The sequence below is a fragment of the Anarhichas minor genome, unplaced genomic scaffold (assembly GCF_050575085.1).
Source record: "Anarhichas minor isolate MPS153535 unplaced genomic scaffold, ASM5057508v1 ptg000028l, whole genome shotgun sequence".
NCBI lineage: Eukaryota > Metazoa > Chordata > Actinopteri > Perciformes > Anarhichadidae > Anarhichas > Anarhichas minor.
Genome location: NW_027466474.1, coordinates 8,759,111 through 8,785,942, shown reverse-complemented (window position 1 = coordinate 8,785,942; position 26,832 = coordinate 8,759,111). Strand labels below are relative to the sequence as shown.

The window sequence follows — 26,832 nt, the reverse complement described above, 5'->3', positions numbered from 1 at the left end:
GTCTGTTTGGGTTTTCACAACAATAAAGCTGTTTAGTATGCTTACGTGTTTTTATGACTTCTTCAATGTAGCAACAACACAGTACTGTTGACTTGTCTTTTCCTTAAATTTTTCCGTTTTCTGTCAGCAAGGCTGTTGAGTGTCTGGTCAGATACAAGGCTTTCACTACAACAAAACTGTATGAAAAATACAGAAACTAATTTATATATATTTTCAAGTCTCTTTAGGTGTATATTGAAGTAATTGAGTAAATCTGGTCAAACCAAAAAAAATTGCTTGTTGATTTTTAACAATTGCTTAAGACAAGCAAACTGTCGTCTTTTTTTTTCTTGAAAGATACCATTTCAGTGATAAATAATTGTACTAGAAAACATCCATTTGTATTAAAACAGGATCATTTAGTCAGTATTTTAATTAGAGAAATATATTTCATTCTGTGGCCTTTGGGGCATGCACAGGGAGTCACTATGCTGATGTAAAGTGCATGTGATTACACAACACTGATATGATTATGTAGATACAGAGAGAAAGTCGTTTTTAAACACAAATTTAAAGCTACAGCCTGGAATGTCTTATCCGTTTTCTTCTCATTTTTTAAATGGTCTGAGCGTCATTTGGCTCCTTCTGGTCATCATCTGGAGTGTGAACCAGTGAGCTGCTCAGTACAGTGGGTGAGTCATCTCATCCCACATGCTTTTCATTTTCTAAAGTTGGCTCGCTGTGTTTATTTTTAGGGAAACCATCTGTCATGAAAAATGTAAATCAGGGACTTTGGCATTTAGGGTTAAAGCTATTATTCTATCATGACATTTGTGACTCCCTGTAACCACACTTGAGCTGTGTATGTTTACATGTGTACCGATCGCTAAATATTTTTCCAGGTTTCCCGCCATCTTATCTTGTGGGTGCAGTGTATGAATAAAACAATGAGACCAGGGTGTGGAAGATGAGTGTTAATGCTGTAAGCCTGACTCATATCCCACTCTCTCCTCCCACCGACTGGCTCCCTCTCTCCTTCTTCCCCTGCCTTTGTTCTCGTTATCACTACTATGCTCCAGCCCGGTGTGCTTTCCTTCTCATCTTCACCTTTTGCTGGTTCCTTTTCATTTGCTGGTTTCTTCAGTCCATCTCTTTGTTTTCAAATCTCTTCTTCTATCTCATTCTTGCACAAAGAATCTCTTTCTGATTTTCTTCATCTCTGTCCTCCTCCCACGCATCCTGATTTCCTCTAGCTGGTACTCTCTCTTATGCCCCCTCCTGTCTCTTTGTGTAATTACAAGCTGATAGAAAATGGCTGACAGCTTTTGGAGGCTGTGTTACTCTCTCACCAATCTTTTTCATCTGTCTTTTTTTCTTAGTTAAGTTGTTAATTACTGTTAAAACATAGCTTTGCCCGTTAGCCTTCATCCTATCAAGCTCCCTCCTTTCTCCTTTCTCTTTCTGACCACAGAGACAGCCTCTCCTCTACCTCCTCTCTCTGTATAATCTGGAGGTATGTGTAGAGCCGAATATGTCAGAGCACCTTTCTCTTTCTCTCAGTCTTATGACATCAATTGTGATTCGCTACTTCATTTGCTGCATGATAATCAGATATACTGATAAGGCACAGTTTAAATTCAAAAATGGCTTTTTATAAATGGTACTTTCACCCCCCTATTTTTCTAACTAATGTGTCTACTGGTTATCACACTTAAATGTTCAATTTTTGAACATATCTAACTGCTTTTAAGAAAACCAACTTGACTCAAATTAATTTGTCTGGGTTTATGTTGGTGAGGTCACAACAAAAAGTGACACTCTCTGTTTTATTAGGGTTGCAGTTAGTAAAATTACTGTTTCAGGTAAGAGTAGGGTTGTTATTGTTTTTTTGGTTCATGTCAGGGTGCGTTTTGGTCAAAGTGTTGCTTTGTTTGTCGTACTGTACAAAACAACTCCACAAGGTGCTCTCCTTTTCATATAATAAGACAAAGACTCATCTAAAAATAATTGCTGTAAGAGAAGGCTAATTGTGTTTTAGTTTCATTGGAATATTGTTCTTCATGTTGGTTGATTTGATTGTATGCTCTATACGCACTGAGCAACGAGGGTCAACTTGCATCACACGCACTATATACATGTTGTTATGTATTGTTAACTGACCCTTGTGCTGACAGTGCTCATCTTATCATGTCTCATTAAAAGATACAGCTCTGCTGTTTCCTGGTGTGCTGTGGCTTCAGTGTGTGTGTCTATGCGAGGCCTGCACGATGAGTGACCATGATAACTATTGACAATTGCATATTGTTTTCAAGAAACAGTAATAGTATTGCAGTACATAAACATAGTTAAATTGATAATAATTTAGTGCTTTATCATTTTGGGACTCAAGCACAATTTTGTGGACACCTTTATAATACATCTTTATCTGATTTGGGGGTGTCTCCACAGGTTCGGGGATGATGCTTGTTGTGGAATCAAACATAACACAAATTTTCAGGCCTGCTTTCTTGTCCCGATTTTCAAATGTCATGTATGTAAGGTTGCTCACTTTCCGATGGCGACTTTTCCTGCATTTTAACATTAGTTTTGGTCATATGTGTGCATGTGACAACTTCAAAGACACTTGCACTGCTAGGGTAATGGAAACTATAGCAAATAATTAATTGAACGCTTAATTTCATTGTATGGATCTTGTGGTGACATTACATTTATCATGTACTTGTAGTTGCAATCTCTGCAGTCACTCTCACGTCATGTCGTTGTGGACGTACAGTCCAGGTTTCAGTGCAATGCTGTTTGTGTCACATCATAAGTTGCTGTGTTTAGTCTGATGCTTTAGAGATCAGTGGGGTCTAACAGCAGATAACAAGATCAGGTGCTACATGATACATTGAATAGGAAAACTACATTTTTCATGGACACCAAACTGAATCGTCCATGGTAGACACTGGGCTAGATAATCTATGCATCACATTACAGATAATGAAGTGAGAACCTGCTTAATGTGAGAATAAAAGGAGCAGAGCAGAGACTACAAAGCTGTTAAAAAACATGATACCAAAATAACAAGGAGATTGGTCTGCTGGTTTACAGACTACTGTAAACGGGTCTTTGCGATAAGACTGCAGTATAATTGTTCCCTAAACCCTTGTTTACTCCCTAATGTTCGTCTTAATCCGCATTCTCTTTGCTTTGTCCTCTAACTGAGAACTAGAGTAGTAGACTGTGCTGGTGGTGCTTCTTATGGTGCAAATGTATATATGTATGAAGTATTAGAAAAAATACACTCAGTGACCAGTAAAATAGAAATACCTGTACAATGTAATGTAACCCTGCAATAAATATCACCTTTCTGGAACCAGCAGATTTCCATGCACTGTGTGGAAATTAGTCACAACACATTGTCAGTGTTCCTTCAGGTGCTTTAAATAGGAACTTCCTGTCAAAGCCTTCTTTCCATTCTGTCATAAATGTCAGTATTCCCAGTTGCCCTAGATTGAGGCTTCTGGCTGTAAAGTAATAATTATACTATGTTGCTGCTCTAATGTGATTAGGTGGAATCGTCTTAATAATGCCATGAAGGGTCTTTGAAAAGGAAACAGCACACAGAGTAAACGAGGATGCCACTCACACTTAAATTCCAGGCTAATGTCCAGGCTTTATTTTGTACCTTGTGTTCTTTTATTGTTGTTGTGTTTTTGCGTTGGCCTGATTGAGTGGAATACTAACCCTCATTTATATATCTGTAACCTTTGCAAAATATATATAATTCTGGGTGCTGTCGCATTGCATCATACTGAGAGGTGTTTCTAATGTTTACTTTAACCAAATAACGCAATGCTGTTGACCCAACAGCACCACAAAGCATCCAAAAGACCATTAAGATGAAGCAACACCTCTCTAAAATAATTTCACCAAACCTGAACATAATAGCCATCATGAAGGCAGGCTTTATATTGCAGGGCTGTTGCATCACTGTATTCGTTATAACTGGGTGAACCTAATGAACTGGCAACTGAGTGTATACTCCCTCTACCTCTCTCTATCACGCACACACACCAACCAAATGACCAGACACATACAGGCTATAATGCACACTCATGATGCACTTAACATCCTCACCACATTATAAGAACCTTGTGTTGCTACACATGCTAAGGCGATGCCCATGTAGCTGCTTAAGTTTTTATGCTGTTTAAGTTTTGATGCTGATAAGAGTGGAAGATGGTGTTTGCTATTCTCGGAGACCGGCAGCCACAGAGCCCAAGCTTAAATCATTGGTAGGCAAGTCATTATTTTATAAATAGTCATCTTCATCTTCTGTGGAAAGTGGAGCAGCCTCACAAAACCATTTCAGCCGTTTCCAACGTCAGATTCTCTGCAGGGCAGCACACTCCTCTATTATTCAGACCCTTTTTTTTTTTTTAAAGAAATGGGCCAAGCCCTTGCGCAGCAGGCCTGCACCTGCAGTGCACTTCACATGCAGCACCGCATGCTGCATATTCTGTACTGCATGACTGATAAGAAACTAAAAATAGGCATTACACATGGCTACAAAGATATATACGGGTACAATTTGCTGATGCTTGGGGACTATATATGAGACACCAAAGTGTGGATAAACTGCTTTACAGTTGCCCTTGGAATGTGAATGATGTAAACTATATATAAACCATAAAAGGACAGAGCATATTCTGCATAATCGTCATTTGTGGCTGATGTAATTCTCTCTCTTTTTTCCCTCTTTGTTTTGATATGTATCAAGCTGGATGTGAATGTGCAGGTATTGTTAGGTGCATCCAGATCTCCTTCCCAATCTGGGAGACGTGACATTTTAATTTCCGCAGGCAGAGGAGATGTGTGACAGACACCGAGGCTGCTAGTGTAGCTGAACCACTGATACCATTTTTTTGGAGTGGGTGTGCGTGCTAATCTAATATAAGGCTTTAAAGCACGGCCTGCCTCTGACATCAGTGTGTGTCTGAGTGTGCATGTGGAAACTGCTATCGAGAACAAAGACCAGGGTGAAAAAGCTCCCCCTGGTGGCAAAATATGGAAATCAAATGGGATAATCTTGTGCCTTATGTGTGTCTGTGTGTCAATACATTCAATTATTTAGCTTGTTGCCACTCTGTATGTGGCAGTGTATTGACTGGTATAGTTATTGAGTTTCTGTGTCAGTATTGATCCATGGATAGCGAGTCCTGTCCCATTTTACGTTCTGATTAAAGCCTAACAGTCCCTGCCCTCTTCCCCAGTGAAGTGTTTGATTGACAAATCTAGGTTATCCATCCCCGACTATAAAGATAGATTTCTTCTTAATCCCACAAAAATAGTTTGGGTCATGCAGTTTATCTGTGTTAGTGGGAAACAGAGAAAGAGAATAGGAGAAAAATAGAGTGTACAGGGAGCGTGTGTCCATGGCCATATTAAATGTTTGTATAAAGTGCGTGAATGTTCACAATGTGGAAAATATATGTATTTTAGTTGAATACAACCGGCAGTTTTGCGTTTGCCTGGTTGTGATTTGAAAAAAAACAAATGTATGCCCTGTCCTTGTCATAAGTACAGAGTGTTCATAAAGAGGGGTGCAGTGGAGGAGGGTGTGGGGAGGGGCACTGATGGGGGCTGCATCTGCGTCACCATGGATACAAGAGGGGAGATCGTGAATCTATTATGGGTGCACCCTGTGAAAGCAGCGATCTATCAAACACTGCCTTTGTCTCTATGCACTGCTGAGCCAATCAGAGTGTCCATTACAGTCAAGTGATTCTAGTTGACCAATCAGATTTTCATGCTACCTTCGCTGTTATCAAAGCTTGTTATACATCCTGTTGTATTGACACTATTAATTAATGGTCTGTTGCAGCAAAGTAAACCTTGTGCTTCTGCTTTCACAAGGTGTTTGCTGGATTACAATAAGTCACATTCTCAATGAGCAACAATTAACTATATATGGAATTCATGCACACACGTTTCTCTTGTGTCCTCTCTCTCTCACCAGTTATATTACTCGCCATCACACCTCTCTTACACATGGGAATCTCACAAACCCTGATGATTCCCTCCTGCGGTTTAACTCTACACAGACACACTGTGATTCATGCTGTATAGAAGCATTGCTTACCATGAACCGTAAATTCACTGTTAAAGGTTCAATGACTGAAATTGTAATTGCATAGCTCAATAATGATGAAGGGTATTTTTGGGTTTTAAGAAAATAACTTTTGCAATACGGATCACCTATAAACTGGCCATTCATGAATGTCCTTCTGTATTATTGGAAACAATGGCTAGTGTTGGTGCATTGACAGAGAGGCTAAACGATCTAATAAAGTGTCTGCAAAATTGTAAAGAAAAAAAGGTGCTGGATGGAAATAAGGAATATACATATAAGAGTTAAAATCTAAATCATACTGTCCTTGCTTCGCATTTGGACAACGACATCACGACAACATCAAATAGAGAAATCACTCGGGCCACAACAGCATGCCGTTTCTCCTGCCTGTTGTTTTACAGTAGAGTAACTAATTATGTGAGATTTGAGCATTGTGCCAATTACTTCCCATATGAGTGAACACTGTGTTGGTGTGCCTCTAGTTTTATCTCAAGGGTATGTGCATGTGTGTGTTTGGGCATGCTGCATATTGCTGTGTCCTGGTTTTCATCTTGTTCCGGCTCATGTTTCCCTGGACCCGCCCCTGTCCTACTTACTCCAGAAACCAGTGGAAGCGAGTGCATATTTGGAAATAAATGATTGAGTGGTAGTTGGATTAAATATTAGAAGTGATTCATCTTCCACAAACCTCTCTCTCTCTCTTTCTATCTATCTATCATAGAGGATGCTATGGATGATATGTTTGTGTGTAGCTGTTTGTGTGCATACAAGTGTGAGTCTGGTAGTCTAGTAGTCTAGTAAATGTATTCTATAGGGTGCTACTTGTGTCTGTGCACAGCTGGGGATCCTAATCCTGCAAATACAAACATTTTACAAAAACATTTTTCAAATATCAATGTCATATGGTAGCTAGGGGTCATTGTCCCATGGAAAAGCAAGTACACCCCCCTCTATTTTCACACTTCCTATTACAATATGCCAGTCTTGTTGCCTCTTTATCTCCATTCATCCCCTCTGCTTTTGAGCGCATCTTAGTCATTAGTGTACTGCTGCAATTGGGTGTGGTTCTAGTCACACTGTCACCAAAATCAACTACTGTATGAGTCATATCACAGCTGTCTCTCAGAGAAACACCAGAGAAATTGAAACTATGAATCAGGTTCAGCAATTCAAGACACAAAGAAAAAGCGAAAATGTGTAGCTCAGAACAAAAAACATGATCTGGAGGTTTGGTACTGAGTAAAGAAGGAAACGTGCAAAAGGAGTAGGTTGCCCCCTTGTGCCGAGATGCGCTCTACTCCACACAAAAATAGCACTATGACATCAGTATCTCGTCACACGAAGCAGGATGCAGTGTGCGGACCGCAAGAGTGGGGGTGGTCCCCGGAGCCCTGGCCCAGAGAGTGGGCAGAGACAGTGGGTTGGGCATGGCTGAATGCAAAGGCCAGGCTCGCTGTGGGGCTGTGGGGGGTGGAAAGAGAAGCAAGCACTGCTGTTAAAGTGAATCTGCCATAGTGAATCTGCTGCTGCAGTGCTACATTATCAATGCATGAGCAGCCCAACAGCCACTGTGGACAGCCTGGTCTGGTATATATGCATACAAGCATTGTGTGTGTGTGTGTGTGTGTGTGTGTGTGTGTGTGTGTGTGTGTGTGTGTGTGTGTGTGTGTTTTGCTCCTCTCACAATCTGATCCGATTCGTTCAGTGAGATGAAAAAGGCTACATGAAAGTGAACTGTATCAGATATAAATCTAGAGGTGGGTAGGAAATCCAACGGCGCAATTCTTTATACTATCCGGTGCCTTTTTAAAAATAAACCCGTATGCTTCGGCATTAGTGAGGGTGTGGGTGTGTGTTTGTGCATGCATGCATCATGTCTGTGCCTGGGATGGCGTTGCTATGGAGACAAGAGAGCTGTGCAGAAGGAGAGAGGAGGAAAGGAGGGAGAGACTCGCCTTGGAGCATGTTCAGATAGCACCCTTCCCCCATCTACACTCACACAGATGAACAGCACAGTACACGCCCTTATAACACACACACTTACTCACAAGCACACACACAGTTGATGGCTATGTAAAGGAGTATCATTACATTCTTAGTATGGAGGAGATACAGAAGCTAATTTGGCAACTATATGTGGTGGTTGGCCTAATAATGCATTGAACATGCCTAAAACACGGCTGTTCATTGCTTCCGCCCAAGCCACAACCCTCCCCTCACCTATACTGCTCCCTCTGCCCCTTTGATCACACTGCTCTTGATGCTGCCTACTGTTTCTCCTTTTAACATTATGACGTGATAGGTAAACCACAGACAGAGACGCAGGTTAACAGGCACACAACTATCTAACCTAGATTTATTATGCACAGCTCCCTGTGTTCAGGGACTAAATACTGTGTGTTTTTCTGCACCACAGTTTATTCACTTTAAATTATTCAGAATTAACATATCCTCAGGCAATGTGACTTTCATCAATGGATACAGAGTTCATAAATAAAAACTGAAATACTGTGTCATGATGACTTGGTTGTTTTAATCAACTAAAACTTAATCAACTGAAGCAACATGTCTCTTTGTGAAGGCTGTGTGTTTGAAAATGGTGATTAATTGTTTCTGTATTAGTGCAGAGCTATTCATGGATTAATTGACCCTTCTCCAGATGCTTCCCAGAGGAGCTGTATGTGGCATTGGAAGAGGAGCTGATGTGTTCTCATCATCTTTCATTGACTTTATTCACAATCTGTGTTTCCTCCACATGGCCTAGTGGGCATGCTCAGTAACAGGCCCTGACAGGACCTGCTCTCAGGTTGGGTTCAGTACAGTCTCTGATATCGTTCATTCTGTGTGTGGGCAATGCGGTGCAGTAGGTTTACTTGTAGATTGTAAATGGATACACTCTGGTGTCTGTTAATTAATTCTTGGAAGAGTGTATAGTTCACAGCAGTGTCAGCAGGCCACGAAGCAGAATCCCTAGAATAATAAAGACAGATTATCTTTATAGTGCTGAGTAAACTGCAGCATCAGTGGTCCATGTGTGTCATGTATTTTATGAGTAAAATAATCCAGACTGAATGCCTGTAAGGCTGGCACAGTATAGACAGTGACCTACAAATAAACTATGAATCATTGAATTGCATCATGATCTGTCTGTGTCTGATGGGCCAGGCGCTCTTTGTGTGTTCACTTGTGTGTATGTAAATAAGCTGAATGTACAATATACTCAGTGGCTGTGTATACAGAACATACTTTTTCCATACATTAGTAAAATTGGGCAAACAGGTCATCTTTTGTGAGCCAATATGATTATTGCATTTTTGGGTAAACGGATGACTGCGGCTCAGTGCGTGATGGTTATTAATATTTGCAAATCAAATCATGTTTCCTACAGAATGGAAATAGGACAGGAGTTTGTGAACCCAGGGCTTAATCCTGGGATTACAAACGGGGGAATGTTCATAAGCTCATGACTACCGTCTCTGTGGAAATGTGAAGAAACAGTAAAATACACCGAAATACACCACGGATCTGCATGCAGCAGAACAAAGGGGTCGAATTAACTTTATGCAATACCCTCAAGGCTGACAAAAAACACAAAGACAACATGAGAAGGGAGTGATCTGAATGTAGTAAGAAGATGTATAACTTATTTCTATTACTTCACATTTTTGGCAATTGTTCAGTCTTCTATTGCAGTTTTGCAAATGCACCATTTGGCATCATTGGAGTTGCACTTATTTGTTATATATAACCATTTTGCCATTCAGAAATTGCTTACAGAGCAGGATGCCAAAATACATGGCTGGATGATTTCTGGTAGCCATGGATGCCCAACGTCATAATTTCACCAAAAGTGACAGTGAACAGGTGTGTGTGTGTGTGTGTGTGTGTGTGTGTGTCTGAAGGCTATACCATGTTTCAATATATGACAGATAGTTCTGACACATTCAGCACACATCAGGACAGGCAAAGCAGGCATTATATAAGACATTCTCTGATTTGATGTCCATGGTGCTGAAATGCAATTTCGATTGCTCTTATTTGAGTTAGGATATTCAGCAGCACATAGAATGATATCAATAGTGTATGGTGTGACGTAATGGCTGCTGAAATGGCTGCAGCATTAGGTCTTCATCTTTCACTGATCTCTGCATGTTGTCTATTTCACCACGTGGCGCCGCTGTTGATCCATCAGAGACAGCTCTACTCTCTGAAACAACGAGGCCACTCCCGTTTCAAGGCGATTGGGACATTTATTCAGTCTTTGTTACAGAGGGAGGACGGTGGAACAAACACAGAATTTTCCAATCAAATTCTAAGCTCACCTCGGTGGATATCTTCCATACTGCCTGGGATATCTGACCCTGACTTGAAGTCATATTCATGCTTTGTTCATATTGGACAGAAATATGTCTTCGCCTTGTAGATATTTCGGGATATGTCTCGGGCTCTTTCTACTGGAATTTAACTGGGAAACAGTATCTGGGCAGCTCTCTTATTCCGTCTCAGAGGAGGTAAATCCGGGAACTCCTATTGGAAATATCGCGAAGGACCTAAACATTAATTCACAGGACTTGGAATCACGTATGTTTCAAATTGTTACTGGATCAAAGAGAAAATTCTTCGAGGTAAATCTAAAGACTGGTGTTCTGTATGTCAGTGAGAGAATAGACAGAGAGGAGCTTTGCGCGGAGGAATTGAAATGCTTAGTAAGTGTGGAAGCCGTCATAAATAACCCTTTAAAACTGTACCGTATTGACGTAGACATTTTGGATGTAAATGACAATGCCCCATTGTTTACGACCAAATTGCAAAATCTGTACATCGCAGAGAGTACGTTACCAGGGGTGAAATTCGCATTATCTGAAGCAAGTGATGTAGATGTGGGGAGAAACGGAGTCAGCACTTATAAATTAAGCCAAAATGCACATTTCTCTTTGGCTGTGCACAAAGCAGGTGACAGTGTGTCTGCCGAGTTAGTGCTCCAGAAAGCTTTAGACCGAGAGAAGCAGCCTGTCATCAGCATGACGCTGACCGCTGTAGACGGAGGGAGTCCTCCGAAATCAGGCACCTCACAGCTCGTTATTCATGTTTTAGACATTAACGATAACATCCCGATATTCAGCGAAACATTGTACAAAACAAAAATTCCAGAAAACACGCCATTGGGCACAATAGTAATCGCTGTGAACGCCACCGATGCAGACGAGGGCCTCAACAGTGAGATTGTGTATTCACTGAGAAGCAAAGATCAAGATCACGTGCTTGATATCTTTGAAATCGAAAGTCAAACGGGAGTCGTCAAGGTAAAAGGCAACATAGACTTTGAAGAAAAGAAGGCTTTTGAGATACGTGTAGAGGCCAGTGATAAAGGACAGCCTCCGATGTCTGCTCATTGTAAAGTGCTGGTGGAAGTGGTGGACGTAAACGACAATGCTCCTGAGATCACGGTGACGTCACTACACACCACAGTGAAAGAGGACGCTACTCCAGGCACCGTGGTTGCTCTCGTGTCAGTCCTCGATAAGGATGGTGGGAAAAACGGTGACGTGAACATTCAAATAAAAAATGAGGTTCCACTCAAACTCGAATCAAACTATAAAAATTATTATTCTTTGTTAGTTGACGGACCACTGGACAGAGAGAGTGTCTCTAACTACAACGTCACCATAGTCGCCACCGATAAAGGAACCCCGTCGCTCTCCAGCACGAGTGTACTTTCTATACACATTTCTGATGTAAATGATAATCCACCTCAGTTCCCAGAGCAGCTAATTTATGTATACCTGAGGGAGAACAGTCCAGTGGGAGAAATTATTAAAACAGTAACTGCCACTGATGCTGACGTAGACCAGAACAGTCAGGTAAGCTATTCGTTTTTACAAAGTAACCCATCATCCACAATGGTGAACATCAACACTGAGACTGGAGACATAGTCAGTCTGCAGTCTTTTAACTACGAGGAGTTAAACACGTTTCAGTTTAAAGTTCAGGCCACAGACTCTGGTGTTCCTCCGCTCAGCAGCAACGTGACTGTGGACGTTTTAGTCCTGGATGAGAATGACAACAGTCCCACGATCCTCGCGCCCTATTCTGAGCACGGCTCCGTTAACAGTGAGAGCATCCCCTATTCTGCTGAAGCGGGATACTTTGTGGCAAAGATCAGGGCTGTAGACGCAGACTCTGGATACAACGCGCTGCTCTCTTATCACCTCTCTGAGCCCAAAGGAAACAACCTCTTCCGGATCGGAACCAGCACTGGAGAGATCAGGACTAAGAGGAGAATGAGTGACAATGACCTGAAAACTCACCCCTTGGTGGTGATGGTTTCTGATAACGGAGAACCCTCCCTGTCAGCTACTGTGTCTATTGACGTGGTGGTGGTTGAAAGCACAGCTGACATCCAGACTCAGTTCAGACATGTGCCCATAAAGGAGGACAGCTTCTCTGATTTGAACCTGTATCTGCTGATCGCCATTGCGTCGGTGTCAGTGATCTTTCTGCTGAGCCTCATCAGTTTAATAGCTGTCAAATGCCACAGGACAGACGGCAGTTTCAGCAGGTACAGCGCCCCAATGATCACCACCCACCCTGACGGGAGCTGGTCTTACTCTAAAGCTACTCAGCAGTATGACGTGTGTTTCAGCTCAGACACACTGAAGAGTGACGTAGTGGTTTTCCCCGGACCGTTTCCTCCTGTAGATGGTGAACTGATCAGTATTAACGGAGGAGACACTTTTACCAGAACTCAGACTTTACCCAAAAAAGACAAGGTAAGATAACTATGAAAACGCAACATGTTTCATTGGATGTACTTTATTCTACAGGGCTCTCTCCGTGTTCAATTTGTTTGGATGAAGGAACTTACCACACTGTATTTGAAAACCTGTGTTATTATAAGTATACCTACATGGGCTCACGTAATGGCAATTTTGAAGTTAACATACAGTAAGACTCTCGTTAATTTTTCCGAGCGCACTGCCGTGTGTGTCGTTGTCCATGGTGCTGAAATAAGCACCACCGTTTGTTACTTGCCTGCAACAAAGTGTGGCGTGTGCTGTCAGGAGGGTATGTTCAGTGCTGTCTGAAAACTATATATATGTTAATACGTGAAGATTTCACCACATTTAGTCGCTCTGAAGAACTTGCGCTTTTGTACTAATAGAAATCTGTGAATGAGTAAATCAGGGAATCTGACAGTTTTTTTGTCTTATTTCTGTGTCCTTTGATGTGTGACTTATTGTTAGCTGTGCATTGAATTGAGAGTTCAGAAGTATGATGAGTTTTAGCAGTGAATGTAGTTAATTAAAACGACCACAAGGTGACATTGTAGACCGTCAGATTTAGATGTTCATCTATGTAGCGTCAGGCTCCTCCCAGATTCAGAAGACTATTATGGTTCCTGGCCTTTGTTACAAAGAGATGCAGTGCAAGAATGGACTGTGTGGCCATCATTTCGTCGGTTGCCCCTCAAACAAGGAAACTGGATTGTGGATAGCTTGCATCCTCATTTATTAGACGGGATTTTGGACATTATAATACATACTGTATGTTCTGTTCACGTTGGATCAAAATATGTCGACGCGGATGATACGGAGCCCTTTTGGGATTTATATACTCGTTGTTCTTTTGGATTGTTGCTGGGAAGCGGTGTCTGGACAGCTCTCTTACTCTGTATCAGAAGAGGTAAACCCGGGGAGTTCTGTGGGCAATATCGCTAAAGATCTAAACCTTAATGTCCACGACTTGGAGACACGTATGTTTCAGATCGTTAGCGGATCGAAAAGAAAATATTTCGATGTCAATCTGAAAACTGGTGTTCTTTATGTCAATGAAAGAATCGACCGCGAGGAGCTTTGTGCGAAAGCTACTAAATGTTCTGTGAACGTCGAGGCAGTGATTAACAATCCACTGAAGCTTTACCGTTTAGAGGTAAATATAGTCGATATAAATGATAATGCGCCATATTTCCCTGAGACATTGCAGTCTCTTAACATTGCTGAAAGTACCGTGCCAGGAGGAAAATTTGGTTTCATAGGGGCATCGGATCGCGATGTTGGTAAGAATAGCGTTAGTACATACAAACTAAGTCCAAATGATTATTTTACTTTAGAGGTTCACAAAGGGGGAGAGAGTGTGTCTGCCGAGCTTGTGCTCCAGAAAGCTTTAGACCGAGAAAAACAACATACTGTAAGACTAACAGTGACTGCTGTGGACGGTGGAAATCCACCTAAATCAGCAACCTCTGAAATCATTATAACCGTTTTAGACATTAACGACAACGCCCCGGTTTTCAGCAGTTCGTTGTACAAGGCACGTATTTCTGAGAACTTAGCAGTCGGTACAGCTGTGATAGTTCTGAATGCAACTGACGCAGACGAGGGATTAAATGCAGACATAGAATATTCATTAAGAAGTAAAGGACAGGATCAGATTTTACATTTATTTCAAATAGACCCTAAAACGGGTGCAATTTTAGTCGGAGGTAAGATCGACTATGAGGAACACCACGCGTTTGAGATTCATGCACAAGCCAGTGACAAAGGCCAGCCTCCGATGTCTGCTGATTGTAAAGTGCTGGTAGAAGTGGTGGACTTAAATGACAACGGCCCTGAGATCACTGTGACGTCACTACTAAACACAGTGAAGGAGGACTCAGACGTAGGTACTGCTATAGCACTCGTCTCTGTGTTAGACAAAGATGGAGGTAAAAACGGTGTAGTAACAGCTGCCATTGCAAATGATGCCCCCTTTCAATTGGACACGAATTATAAAAACTATTATTCGTTAGTAGTTGGTGGTCCGCTTGACAGAGAAACAGTGGGCGAGTACAATGTCGTCATTATAGCAACTGATGAAGGGACTCCACCTCTCTCCAGCACCAGCATAGTGACAGTTCATGTTTCTGATGTCAATGACAATCCGCCTCGCTTCTCGGAGCCGCTGGTTGATGTCTATGTAAAAGAGAACAGTCCAGTCGGTGCAGTTATTAAAACAGTGACTGCAGTTGATGCTGATGTCAATGAAAATGGTCAGGTGAGCTATTCATTTTTACAAAGTAACAGTAACTCGTTGCGGTTATCTACAATGGTGAACATCAACACTGAGACTGGAGACATAGTCAGTCTGCAGTCTTTTAACTACGAGGAGTTAAACACGTTTCAGTTTAAAGTTCAGGCCACAGACTCTGGTGTTCCTCCGCTCAGCAGCAACGTGACTGTGAACGTTTTAGTCCTGGATGAGAATGACAACAGTCCCACGATCCTCGCGCCCTATTCTGAGCACGGCTCCGTTAACAGTGAGAGCATCCCCTATTCTGCTGAAGCGGGATACTTTGTGGCAAAGATCAGGGCTGTAGACGCAGACTCTGGATACAACGCGCTGCTCTCTTATCACCTCTCTGAGCCCAAAGGAAACAACCTCTTCCGGATCGGAACCAGCACCGGAGAGATCAGGACTAAGAGGAGAATGAGTGACAATGACCTGAAAACTCACCCCTTGGTGGTGATGGTTTCTGATAACGGAGAACCCTCCCTGTCAGCTACTGTGTCTATTGACGTGGTGGTGGTTGAAAGCACAGCTGACATCCAGACTCAGTTCAGACATGTGCCCATAAAGGAGGACAGCTTCTCTGATTTAAACCTGTATCTGCTGATCGCCATTGCATCGGTGTCAGTGATCTTTCTGCTGAGCCTCATCAGTTTAATAGCTGTCAAATGCCACAGGACAGACGGCAGTTTCAGCAGGTACAGCGCCCCAATGATCACCACCCACCCTGACGGGAGCTGGTCTTACTCTAAAGCTACTCAGCAGTATGACGTCTGTTTCAGCTCAGACACGCTGAAGAGTGACGTAGTGGTTTTCCCCGGACCGTTTCCTCCTGTAGATGGTGAACTGATCAGTATTAACGGAGGAGACACTTTTACCAGAACTCAGACTTTACCAAACAATGACAAGGTAAGAAAAGTATGAAAATACTTTATATGTATTAATCTATTCCCGAGAGCTAATGCTGAAAGCATGCCCCTCCTTGTTTTAATTTGCTGTATTATTAAAGTGAAATTAATTTGTGAGAACTTCCCACAATGTTCAGTGCTACAGGAGCCTGATGCCAGTATTTGAAGTTCATAAGCCTCTTACACTATATAGAAAGTGTATGTAGCTGTCCATGGTTCTGAAATAAGCCCCACGGTGTGCAGAGTGGGGTCTGTGGAGTGAATAGCAGAATTTATATCTAATGGGAAAAAGAGTAGTGTCATATCTTGCCACATATATTTTGATTTTACGAAAATATTCGTATTTTATGCATGACAGATGTTTAAAAAAATCCTAATAACTAGGGGAGTTATTTCAATAGCTTCCTTCATTACTTTAATTTCCTTGTGTTCCTATAAACAAATGCGGAACATTGCAAGTTGTATTTGCAATCAACATCTTCAGCTCTCTTTGTATCTTCAGTGTGTTGTAATGTTTTACTCCAAATATATATTCATGTACTTAATTGGTTTAGCTTTCTAGCCGGGCTATCAGTTATCAGGCGAATGTCTATTTTTATAGACAAACAAATAAAAAGTTAGAAAGAGAGAAAGGGAAAATTACAAAGACTGAATTATGTTGAGATGTATAATTATTATCATTTGAAATAGTTACAACTACATTTGTTTCGACGAAATTGCTCCGTTTAAACAGTTCGTTAGTCATTCCATTATTGCTGTAAAAGGTTGAATGTAGTTATTTCATACCAACACATGGAGTCACTGTAGACCATGACATCTGTGCGTTATTTCAGGAGGCATATGACTCCTCCCAGAAACAGGATGATGATGTTATTCTGGGCTTTGTTACAAAGAGACGCAGGGCGAGAGAGAAAAGAGTGAAAAGCATTTCAGCTGCCTGGTACAAATGCGAGAAACTGGAATGTGTACTTTACTGTCATTGTGATTTTTTTGACGGAATTGGTTGGACTGGCATTCATGTCTTTTTCGGGTTGGATGTAATTATGTATTTCTCAAGCAAAACGAACCTTTTTCGGATATATCTTGTGGCGGTGCTGCTGAATTATTGCTGGGAAGCGGTGTCTGGACAGCTCTCGTATTCCGTATCAGAGGAGGTAAACCCGGGGACGTCTGTTGGAAATATCGCCAAGGATCTAAATCTCAACGTGCAGGATTTAGAATCTCGTATGTTTCAGATTGTTGCTGGTTCAAAGAGAAAATATTTCGATGTAAATGTGAAAACTGGTGTTCTTTATGTGAATGAAAGACTCGATCGAGAAGAGCTTTGTGCGAAGGCGACAAAATGTACAGTCAATGTAGAGGCCGTGATCAATGACCCGCTGAAGCTTTACCGTTTAGAGATAACTATAACGGATATGAATGACAATGCACCCGTATTCTCTGAGCAATTGCAGTCAATTAACATTGCAGAAAGTACTTTACCGGGAGTGAAATTTGGATTAATAGAGGCATCGGATTTGGATGTTAGAAAGAACGATGTTAATACATACAAGCTTAGTAGTAATGATTATTTTTCTTTGGAAATTCACAAAGGGGGAGATGGCGTGTCTGCAGAATTAGTGCTGAAGAAATCCTTAGACCGAGAGCACGGCTCTGTGATAAAACTCACACTAACTGCCCTGGATGGAGGAAATCCAAGCCGATCGGGAACCTCACAAATCATCATCACCGTGTTGGATTCCAACGACAACCATCCGGTTTTCAGTAAATCTTTGTACAAAGTTCAAATTTTTGAGAACCTGCCAACAGGGTCCACTGTGATCATTCTTAATGCAACAGACGCAGATGAGGGTTTAAACAGTGAAATAGAATACTCTTTGAGAAAAAAAGGTCAGGACCATGTTTTAGATTTATTTCAAATTGATTCCAAATCAGGTGCGATTTTAGTTAGAGGTCTGATTGACTATGAAGAAAATCAAGCTTTTGAGATTCATGCACAGGCCAGTGACAAAGGTCAACCTCCGATGTCTGCTCATTGTAAGGTGCTGGTAGAAGTGGTGGACCAAAATGACAATGGCCCTGAGATCACTGTGACGTCACTACTAAACACAGTGAAGGAGGACTCAGACGTAGGTACTGCTATAGCACTCGTTTCTGTTCTTGACAAAGATGGAGGGCAAAACGGTGTAGTAACAGCTGCCATTCTAAACAAGACCCCCTTTCAATTGGACACGAATTATAAAAACTATTATTCGTTAGTAGTTGGTGGTCCGCTTGACAGAGAAACAGTGGGCGAGTACAATGTCGTCATTATAGCAACTGATGAAGGGACTCCACCTCTCTCCAGCACCAGCATAGTGACAGTTCATGTTTCTGATGTCAATGACAATCCGCCTCGCTTCTCGGAGCCGCTGGTTGATGTCTATGTAAAAGAGAACAGTCCAGTCGGTGCAGTTATTAAAACAGTGACGGCAGTTGATGCTGATGTCAATGAAAATGGTCAGGTGAGCTATTCATTTTTACAAAGTAACAGTAACTCATTACCTCTCTCCACAATGGTGAACATCAACTCAGAGACTGGAGACATAGTCAGTCTGCAGTCTTTTAACTACGAGGAGTTAAAATCGTTTCAGTTTAAAGTTCAGGCCACAGACTCTGGTGTTCCTCCGCTCAGCAGCAACGTGACTGTGAACGTTTTAGTCCTGGATGAGAATGACAACAGTCCCACGATCCTCGCGCCCTATTCTGAGCACGGCTCCGTTAACAGTGAGAGCATCCCCTATTCTGCTGAAGCGGGATACTTTGTGGCAAAGATCAGGGCTGTAGACGCAGACTCTGGATACAACGCGCTGCTCTCTTATCACCTCTCTGAGCCCAAAGGAAACAACCTCTTCCGGATCGGAACCAGGACCGGAGAGATCAGGACTAAGAGGAGAATGAGTGACAATGACCTGAAAACTCACCCCTTGGTGGTGATGGTTTCTGATAACGGAGAACCCTCCCTGTCAGCTACTGTGTCTATTGACGTGGTGGTGGTTGAAAGCACAGCTGACATCCAGACTCAGTTCAGACATGTGCCCATAAAGGAGGACAGCTTCTCTGATTTGAACCTGTATCTGCTGATCGCCATTGCGTCGGTGTCAGTGATCTTTCTGCTGAGCCTCATCAGTTTAATAGCTGTCAAATGCCACAGGACAGACGGCAGTTTCAGCAGGTACAGCGCCCCAATGATCACCACCCACCCTGACGGGAGCTGGTCTTACTCCAAAGCTACTCAGCAGTATGACGTGTGTTTCAGCTCAGACACGCTGAAGAGTGACGTAGTGGTTTTCCCCGGACCGTTTCCTCCTGTAGATGGTGAACTGATCAGTATTAACGGAGGAGACACTTTTAACAGAACTCAAACTTTACCCAACAAAGACCAGGTAAGAGATTAAATACATTCAGCACTGTTTGTTGCACATTTTCTATATGAGAAAAATCGTTACAATAAATGGCAGTTTCATTTAGGCATTCGAGGTCTGCGCGAGACTGCCATGGCGTCGTCATCTACAGTCTCCGTTTGAGCTATGACTAAAGTAATAAGTTATTGAGTTGGTATCGTTGACTATATAACGGATAGGTAAGAGATTAGACACATCAAATACTTTTTGTACTTTTTCTGTAGAGTTTATTAGTTACGATGTTGTTCCGTTTTAATAATTAATAAAATGATTTGTGCTTTGCATTGATCATGATATGATCATGATATTTACAAAGCCTTTACACACACTCGTTTTTTATTAGGACATACACATCAACAGGTAGTTAGAGATTAAATAAGAGATTAAATACAACAAGTACTAGCTGTAGTTTTTCTATGTAGAGTTTACTAGTTACGATGTTGTTCCGTTTTATTTAGTTAGAACATGGTTTGTGCTCTGCAGTGATCATGGTATTTACACAGCATTTAAACGGACTCAAATTTTTTATTAAGACATAAACATCAACAAGTAATCAATTTTAGTGAGTTTGTAGTTTGATATTTTAGACGTTTTGTTCCTTATAGTTGGTTTATGTTTTGAATTTACAGTTGTGGCTGCTGTTTCGCATTCTATAAGTGTGTTGCTATCCGTGGTGCTGAACTCAACTTTCAAAAACTTGCTGAGTTCCCAGAAAATGATGCAAAACCAAACGTTGTTGAAGAGCACATTGTTTTTAAATAGTTTTACACATACGTATATTTTGCAACAACTGTTAAACACTAACTCACATATTTCATAATTTATTTTTGCACTCACTTTGATCTTTAGATTTCAAACAGTCAGTTAATTTCTCAAAGATGCTGTATTCCCAATAACACCATTATTACATCGCAAAGTTCAGTTATCACTGGGCTGAACGTTCTTCTTTATTATTTGACCCTTCACTTTGTCCAATTGCTTCATGTTTAAGGAAAGTTCAAATGTATAACTGTTTGTAATGTCATTAGTTTATTAAGCATGTAGTTATGACACATGTCCACATGGAGACACTGTAGACCCGCACATTTGGACGGTGTCTCTGGTGTATTTGGGCTCCTCCCAGATTCAGTGGACGATGCATCGCTGGGCTTTGTTATAAAGAGAGGTCGGACGACAAAGAACGGTTGTCTGGTTTATGCTGGAAATGTCGACATTTTTGATTGGAATATATCATCTTTGATCTTGATCTCGTGGTATTTGCCAAATATTGCCATAGTTTCTGGATGCGGCTCCTCAATCTATGGTATAATGCATTTGCCGAGCAGAACGAGCTCTGCGTGGATTTATCTCTTGTTCCTGCTGCTGGATTGTTACTGGGGAACGGTATGTGGGCAGCTCTCTTACTCCGTCTCAGAGGAGGTGAATCTGGGGACTGTTGTCGGAAATATCGCTAAAGATCTGAACATCAATGTTCAGGATTTGGAGTCCCGCATGTTTCAGATCGTTGCTGGATCAAAGAGGAAATATCTCGAGGTAAATCTAAAGACTGGTGTCCTGTATGTTAATGAGAGAATAGACCGAGAGGAACTCTGCGGTAATGAGCCAAAATGTTCTATCAGTGTAGAAGCAGTCATTAATAATCCTTTAAAACTGTACCGGATTGAAATTATCATTTTAGATGTGAATGATAATTCCCCGTCTTTTCGAAGCACGTCGCAGGTGATCAATATTACCGAGATTACAGCAGCTGGGGCTAAATTTCCCCTGCAACGAGCTCACGATGCAGATGTCGGTAGAAATACAGTAAATAGCTACAAGCTAAGTCAAAATGACCACTTCTCTCTAGCTACACATAAAGGAGAGAGTGTAACTGTCGAATTACTGCTTCAGAAAGTTTTAGACAGAGAAACACAGCCTGTGATTCGACTCACACTGACTGCCATTGATGGAGGAACTCCTGCTAAATCAGGCACTATGCTAATTATTGTTAATGTCTTGGACAGTAACGACAATCCTCCGGTATTCAGTCAAACACTGTATAAAGCCAGTGTGTATGAGAACGTAAAGCCAGGCACACCAATAATAAGACTAAATGCTACTGATTTGGATGTAGGTCACAACGGACAAATATCATATTCGTTTCTTGAAATAGACCAGGGTAAACAAACAGATCTGTTTGCTATAGATGAAAAAACTGGGACTGTAACAAATATAAATAATATCGACTTTGAGGAAAATAATGCTTTTGAGATTCGAGTACAAGCTAGTGATGGAGCTTCTTCACCGATGACCTCACATGCTAAATTATTGATTGAAGTTTTAGACGTCAATGACAATGCCCCTGAAATTTCCGTTACATCATTGTTAAACACCGTGAGGGAGGATGCGTCCATTGGTACCGCTATCGCACTTGTTTCAGTATTTGATAAAGACGGAGGTAAAAATGGGATAGTGAACTGTGAACTTTCCAATAATGTTCCTTTTAAATTAGAGTCAAATTATAAGAATTACTATTCGTTGGTTGTGGACGGTCCTCTTGACAGGGAGAGCAGAACTCAATATAATATCAGCATCACTGCGACTGATGAGGGGAGCCCACCTCTCTCTAGCACGAGCGTTATTAATGTACACGTCTCAGATGTAAATGATAACAGACCTCTGTTTACAGAAAACATGATCAATGTCTATGTGAAAGAAAACAGTGCAATAGGAGCAGTTATAAAAACTGTTTCCGCAATTGATGCTGACATCGATCAAAATGGACAGGTGAGCTATTCATTTTTACAAAGTAAGAGTAACACATTACCTCTCTCCACAATGGTGAACATCAACTCAGAGACTGGAGACATAGTCAGTCTGCAGTCTTTTAACTACGAGGAGTTAAACACGTTTCAGTTTAAAGTTCAGGCCACAGACTCTGGTGTTCCTCCGCTCAGCAGCAACGTGACTGTGAACGTTTTAGTCCTGGATGAGAATGACAACAGTCCCACGATCCTCGCGCCCTATTCTGAGCACGGCTCCGTTAACAGTGAGAGCATCCCCTATTCTGCTGAAGCGGGATACTTTGTGGCAAAGATCAGGGCTGTAGACGCAGACTCTGGATACAACGCGCTGCTCTCTTATCACCTCTCTGAGCCCAAAGGAAACAACCTCTTCCGGATCGGAACCAGCACCGGAGAGATCAGGACTAAGAGGAGAATGAGTGACAATGACCTGAAAACTCACCCCTTGGTGGTGATGGTTTCTGATAACGGAGAACCCTCCCTGTCAGCTACTGTGTCTATTGACGTGGTGGTGGTTGAAAGCACAGCTGACATCCAGACTCAGTTCAGACATGTGCCCATAAAGGAGGACAGCTTCTCTGATTTAAACCTGTATCTGCTGATCGCCATTGCGTCGGTGTCAGTGATCTTTCTGCTGAGCCTCATCAGTTTAATAGCTGTCAAATGCCACAGGACAGACGGCAGTTTCAGCAGGTACAGCGCCCCAATGATCACCACCCACCCTGACGGGAGCTGGTCTTACTCTAAAGCTACTCAGCAGTATGACGTGTGTTTCAGCTCAGACACGCTGAAGAGTGACGTAGTGGTTTTCCCCGGACCGTTTCCTCCTGTAGATGGTGAACTGATCAGTATTAACGGAGGAGATACTTTTACCAGAACTCAAACTTTACCCAACAATGACCAGGTAAGAGATTGAATACATTCAGCACTCTTTGTTGCACATTTTCTATCTGAGAAAATTCGTTACAATAAGTTGTAGTTTTATTTAGGCCTTCGTTGAAGATGACTGCACGAGACTGTCATGGCGTCGTCATTTACACTCTCCGTTTGAGCAATGACTAAAGTAATAAGTTATTGAGTTGGTATCGTTGAATACATAACGGAAAGGTAAGAGATTAGACACATCAAATACTTTTTGTACTTTTTCTATAGAGTTTATTAGTTACGATGTTGTTCCGTTTTAATAATTAATAAAATGATTTGTGCTTTGCATTGATCATGATATGATCATGATATTTACAAAGCCTTTACACACACTCGTTTTTTATTAGGACATACACATCAACAGGTAGTCAATTTTAGTGAGTTTGTAATTTGATATTTTAGACGGTTGTTCCTTATAGTTAGTTTATGTTTTGAATTCATATAGTTGTGGCTGCTGTTTCGCATTCTATGAGTGTGTTGCTATCCGTGGTGCTGAACTCAACTTTTAGAACTTGCTGATTTCCCAGAAAATTATGCAAAACCAAACGTTGTTGAAGAGCACATTGTTTTTAAATAGTTTTACACATACGTATATTTTGCAACAACTGTTAAACACTAACTCACATATTTCATAATTTATATTTGCAGTCACTTTGATCTTTAGATTTAAAACTGTCAGTTCATTTCTCAAATATGCTGTATTCCCATAACACCATTATTACATCGCAAAGTTCAGTTATCACTGGGCTGAACGTTCTTCTTTATTATTTGACCCTTCAGTTTGTCCAATTGCTTCATGTTTAAGGAAAGTTAAAATGTATAACTGTTTGTAATGTCATTCGTTTATTAAGCATGTAGTTATGACACATGTCCACATGGAGACACTGTAGACCCGCACATTTGGACGGTGTCTCTGGTGTATTTGGGCTCCTCCCAGATTCAGCGGACGATGCATCGCTGGGCTTTGTTATAAAGAGAGGTTGGACGACAAAGAGCGGTTGACTGGTTTGTGCTGGAAATGTCGACATTTTTGATTGGAATATATCATATTTGATCTTGATCTCGTGGTATTTGCCAAATATTGCCATAGTTTCTGGATGCGGCTCCTCAATCTATGGTATAATGCATTTGCCGAGCAGAACGAGCTCTGCGTGGATTTATCTCTTGTTCCTGCTGCTGGATTGTTACTGGGGAACGGTATGTGGGCAGCTCTCTTACTCCGTCTCAGAGGAGGTGAATCTGGGGACTGTTGTCGGAAATATCGCTAAAGATCTGAACATCAATGTTCAGGATTTGGAGTCCCGCATGTTTCAGATCGTTGCTGGATCAAAGAGGAAATATCTCGAGGTAAATCTAAAGACTGGTGTCCTGTATGTTAATGAGAGAATAGACCGAGAGGAACTCTGCGGTAATGAGCCAAAATGTTCTATCAGTGTAGAAGCAGTTATTAATAATCCTTTAAAACTGTACCGGATTGAAATCATCATTTTAGATGTGAATGATAATTCCCCGTCTTTTCGAAGCACGTCACAGGTGATCAACATTACCGAGAGTACAGCAGCAGGGGCGAAGTTTCCATTGCATCCAGCTCACGATGCAGATGTCGGGAAAAATACAGTAAATAGCTACAAGCTAAGTCAAAATGACCACTTCTCTCTAGCTACACATAAAGGAGAGAGTGTAACTGTCGAATTACTGCTTCAGAAAGTTTTAGACAGAGAAACACAGCCTGTGATTCGACTCACACTGACTGCCATTGATGGAGGAACTCCTGCTAAATCAGGCAGTATGGTCATTATTGTTAATGTCTTAGACATTAATGACAATCCTCCTGTTTTCATTCAAACACTGTATAAAGCCAGTGTGTATGAGAATGTAAAGATAGGCACGTTAATAATAACGCTAAATGCTACTGATTTGGATGAAGGCCAAAATGGACAAGTGTTATATTCGTTCAGTGAAGTAGGTCGAGGGAAAGAAACTGATCTGTTTGCTATAGATGAAAAAACTGGGACTGTAACAAATAAAAAGAATATCGACTTTGAGGAAAACAATGCTTTTGAGATTAGAGTACAAGCTAGTGATGGAGCTTCCTCGCCGATGACCTCACATGCTAAATTATTGATTGAGGTTTTAGACGTCAATGACAATGCCCCTGAAATTTCAGTTACATCATTGTTAAACACCGTGAGGGAGGATGCGTCCATTGGCACCGCTATTGCTCTTGTTTCAGTATTTGATAAAGACGGAGGTAAAAATGGGAGAGTGAACTGTGAACTTTCCAATAATGTTCCTTTTAAATTAGAGTCAAATTATAAGAATTACTATTCGTTGGTTGTGGACGGTCCTCTTGACAGGGAGAGCAGATCTCAATATAATATCAGCATCACTGCGACTGATGAGGGGAGCCCACCTCTCTCTAGCACGAGCGTTATTAATGTACACGTCTCAGATGTAAATGATAACAGACCTCTATTTACAGAAAACATGATCAATGTCTATGTAAAAGAAAACAGTGCAATAGGAGCAGTTATAAAAACTGTTTCCGCAATTGATGCTGACATCGATCAAAATGGACAGGTGAGCTATTCATTTTTACAAAGTAACAGTAACTCATTACCTCTCTCCACAATGGTGAACATCAACTCAGAGACTGGAGACATAGTCAGTCTGCAGTCTTTTAACTACGAGGAGTTAAAATCGTTTCAGTTTAAAGTTCAGGCCACAGACTCTGGTGTTCCTCCGCTCAGCAGCAACGTGACTGTGAACGTTTTAGTCCTGGATGAGAATGACAACAGTCCCACGATCCTCGCGCCCTATTCTGAGCACGGCTCCGTTAACAGTGAGAGCATCCCCTATTCTGCTGAAGCGGGATACTTTGTGGCAAAGATCAGGGCTGTAGACGCAGACTCTGGATACAACGCGCTGCTCTCTTATCACCTCTCTGAGCCCAAAGGAAACAACCTCTTCCGGATCGGAACCAGCACCGGAGAGATCAGGACTAAGAGGAGAATGAGTGACAATGACCTGAAAACTCACCCCTTGGTGGTGATGGTGTCTGATAACGGAGAACCCTCCCTGTCAGCTACTGTGTCTATTGACGTGGTGGTGGTTGAAAGCACAGCTGATATCCAGACTCAGTTCAGACATGTGCCCATCAAGGAGGACAGCTTCTCTGATTTGAACCTGTATCTGCTGATCGCCATTGCGTCGGTGTCGGTGATCTTTCTGCTGAGCCTCATCAGTTTAATAGCTGTCAAATGCCACAGGACAGACGGCAGTTTCAGCAGGTACAGCGCCCCAATGATCACCACCCACCCTGACGGGAGCTGGTCTTACTCTAAAGCTACTCAGCAGTATGACGTGTGTTTCAGCTCAGACACGCTGAAGAGTGACGTAGTGGTTTTCCCCGGACCGTTTCCTCCTGTAGATGGTGAACTGATCAGTATTAACGGAGGAGATACTTTTACCAGAACTCAAACTTTACCCAACAATGACCAGGTAAGAGATTGAATACATTCAGCACTCTTTGTTGCACATTTTCTATATGAGAAAATTCGTTACAATAAGTTGCAGTTTTATTTAGGCCTTCGTTGAAGATGACTGCACGAGACTGTCATGGCGTCGTCATC

At 41.7% G+C, this 26,832-nt stretch overlaps 5 protein-coding genes across 5 annotated transcripts; all 5 read left to right on the top strand.

Moving 5' to 3' along the window:
- Window positions 1-4,411: 4,411 nt before the first annotated feature.
- LOC142963045 (protocadherin alpha-3-like) lies at window positions 4,412-13,383 on the top strand. Its single transcript, XM_076103745.1, has 4 exons — window positions 4,412-4,548; window positions 4,954-5,062; window positions 10,564-12,867; window positions 13,342-13,383. Exons 1-4 carry the CDS (start codon window positions 4,412-4,414, stop codon window positions 13,381-13,383), a joined length of 2,592 nt encoding a protein of 863 aa, XP_075959860.1.
- A 286-nt stretch (window positions 13,384-13,669) lies between these two features.
- LOC142963042 (protocadherin alpha-3-like) lies at window positions 13,670-16,066 on the top strand. Its single transcript, XM_076103740.1, has one exon. The coding sequence runs from the start codon at window positions 13,670-13,672 to the stop codon at window positions 16,064-16,066; it is 2,397 nt and encodes a 798-aa protein (XP_075959855.1).
- Window positions 16,067-17,093: 1,027 nt separating this feature from the next.
- Window positions 17,094-19,487, top strand: LOC142963041 (protocadherin alpha-8-like). The gene has a single exon (XM_076103739.1). It carries the CDS (start codon window positions 17,094-17,096, stop codon window positions 19,485-19,487), a length of 2,394 nt encoding a protein of 797 aa, XP_075959854.1.
- A 1,314-nt stretch (window positions 19,488-20,801) lies between these two features.
- Window positions 20,802-23,192, top strand: LOC142963040 (protocadherin alpha-8-like). Its single transcript, XM_076103738.1, has one exon. It carries the CDS (start codon window positions 20,802-20,804, stop codon window positions 23,190-23,192), a length of 2,391 nt encoding a protein of 796 aa, XP_075959853.1.
- Window positions 23,193-24,322: 1,130 nt separating this feature from the next.
- Window positions 24,323-26,713, top strand: LOC142963036 (protocadherin alpha-8-like). Its single transcript, XM_076103736.1, has one exon. The coding sequence runs from the start codon at window positions 24,323-24,325 to the stop codon at window positions 26,711-26,713; it is 2,391 nt and encodes a 796-aa protein (XP_075959851.1).
- The last annotated feature ends 119 nt before the right edge of the window (window positions 26,714-26,832 follow it).

Bases quoted from the DNA above. Each gene is read 5' to 3' on its own strand.
- LOC142963041 (XM_076103739.1), top strand. From the start codon at position 17,094: ATGTATTTCTCAAGCAAAACGAACCTTTTTCGGATATATCTTGTGGCG.
- LOC142963042 (XM_076103740.1), top strand. From the start codon at position 13,670: ATGTCGACGCGGATGATACGGAGCCCTTTTGGGATTTATATACTCGTT.
- LOC142963036 (XM_076103736.1), top strand. From the start codon at position 24,323: ATGCATTTGCCGAGCAGAACGAGCTCTGCGTGGATTTATCTCTTGTTC.
- LOC142963045 (XM_076103745.1), top strand. From the start codon at position 4,412: ATGGGCCAAGCCCTTGCGCAGCAGGCCTGCACCTGCAGTGCACTTCAC. The intron at 4,549-4,953 runs GTACAATTTGCT...CTCTGACATCAG, and splicing joins GGCTACAAAGATATATACGG to TGTGTGTCTGAGTGTGCATG. The intron at 5,063-10,563 runs ATGTGTGTCTGT...CTGGAATTTAAC, and splicing joins ATGGGATAATCTTGTGCCTT to TGGGAAACAGTATCTGGGCA.
- LOC142963040 (XM_076103738.1), top strand. From the start codon at position 20,802: ATGCATTTGCCGAGCAGAACGAGCTCTGCGTGGATTTATCTCTTGTTC.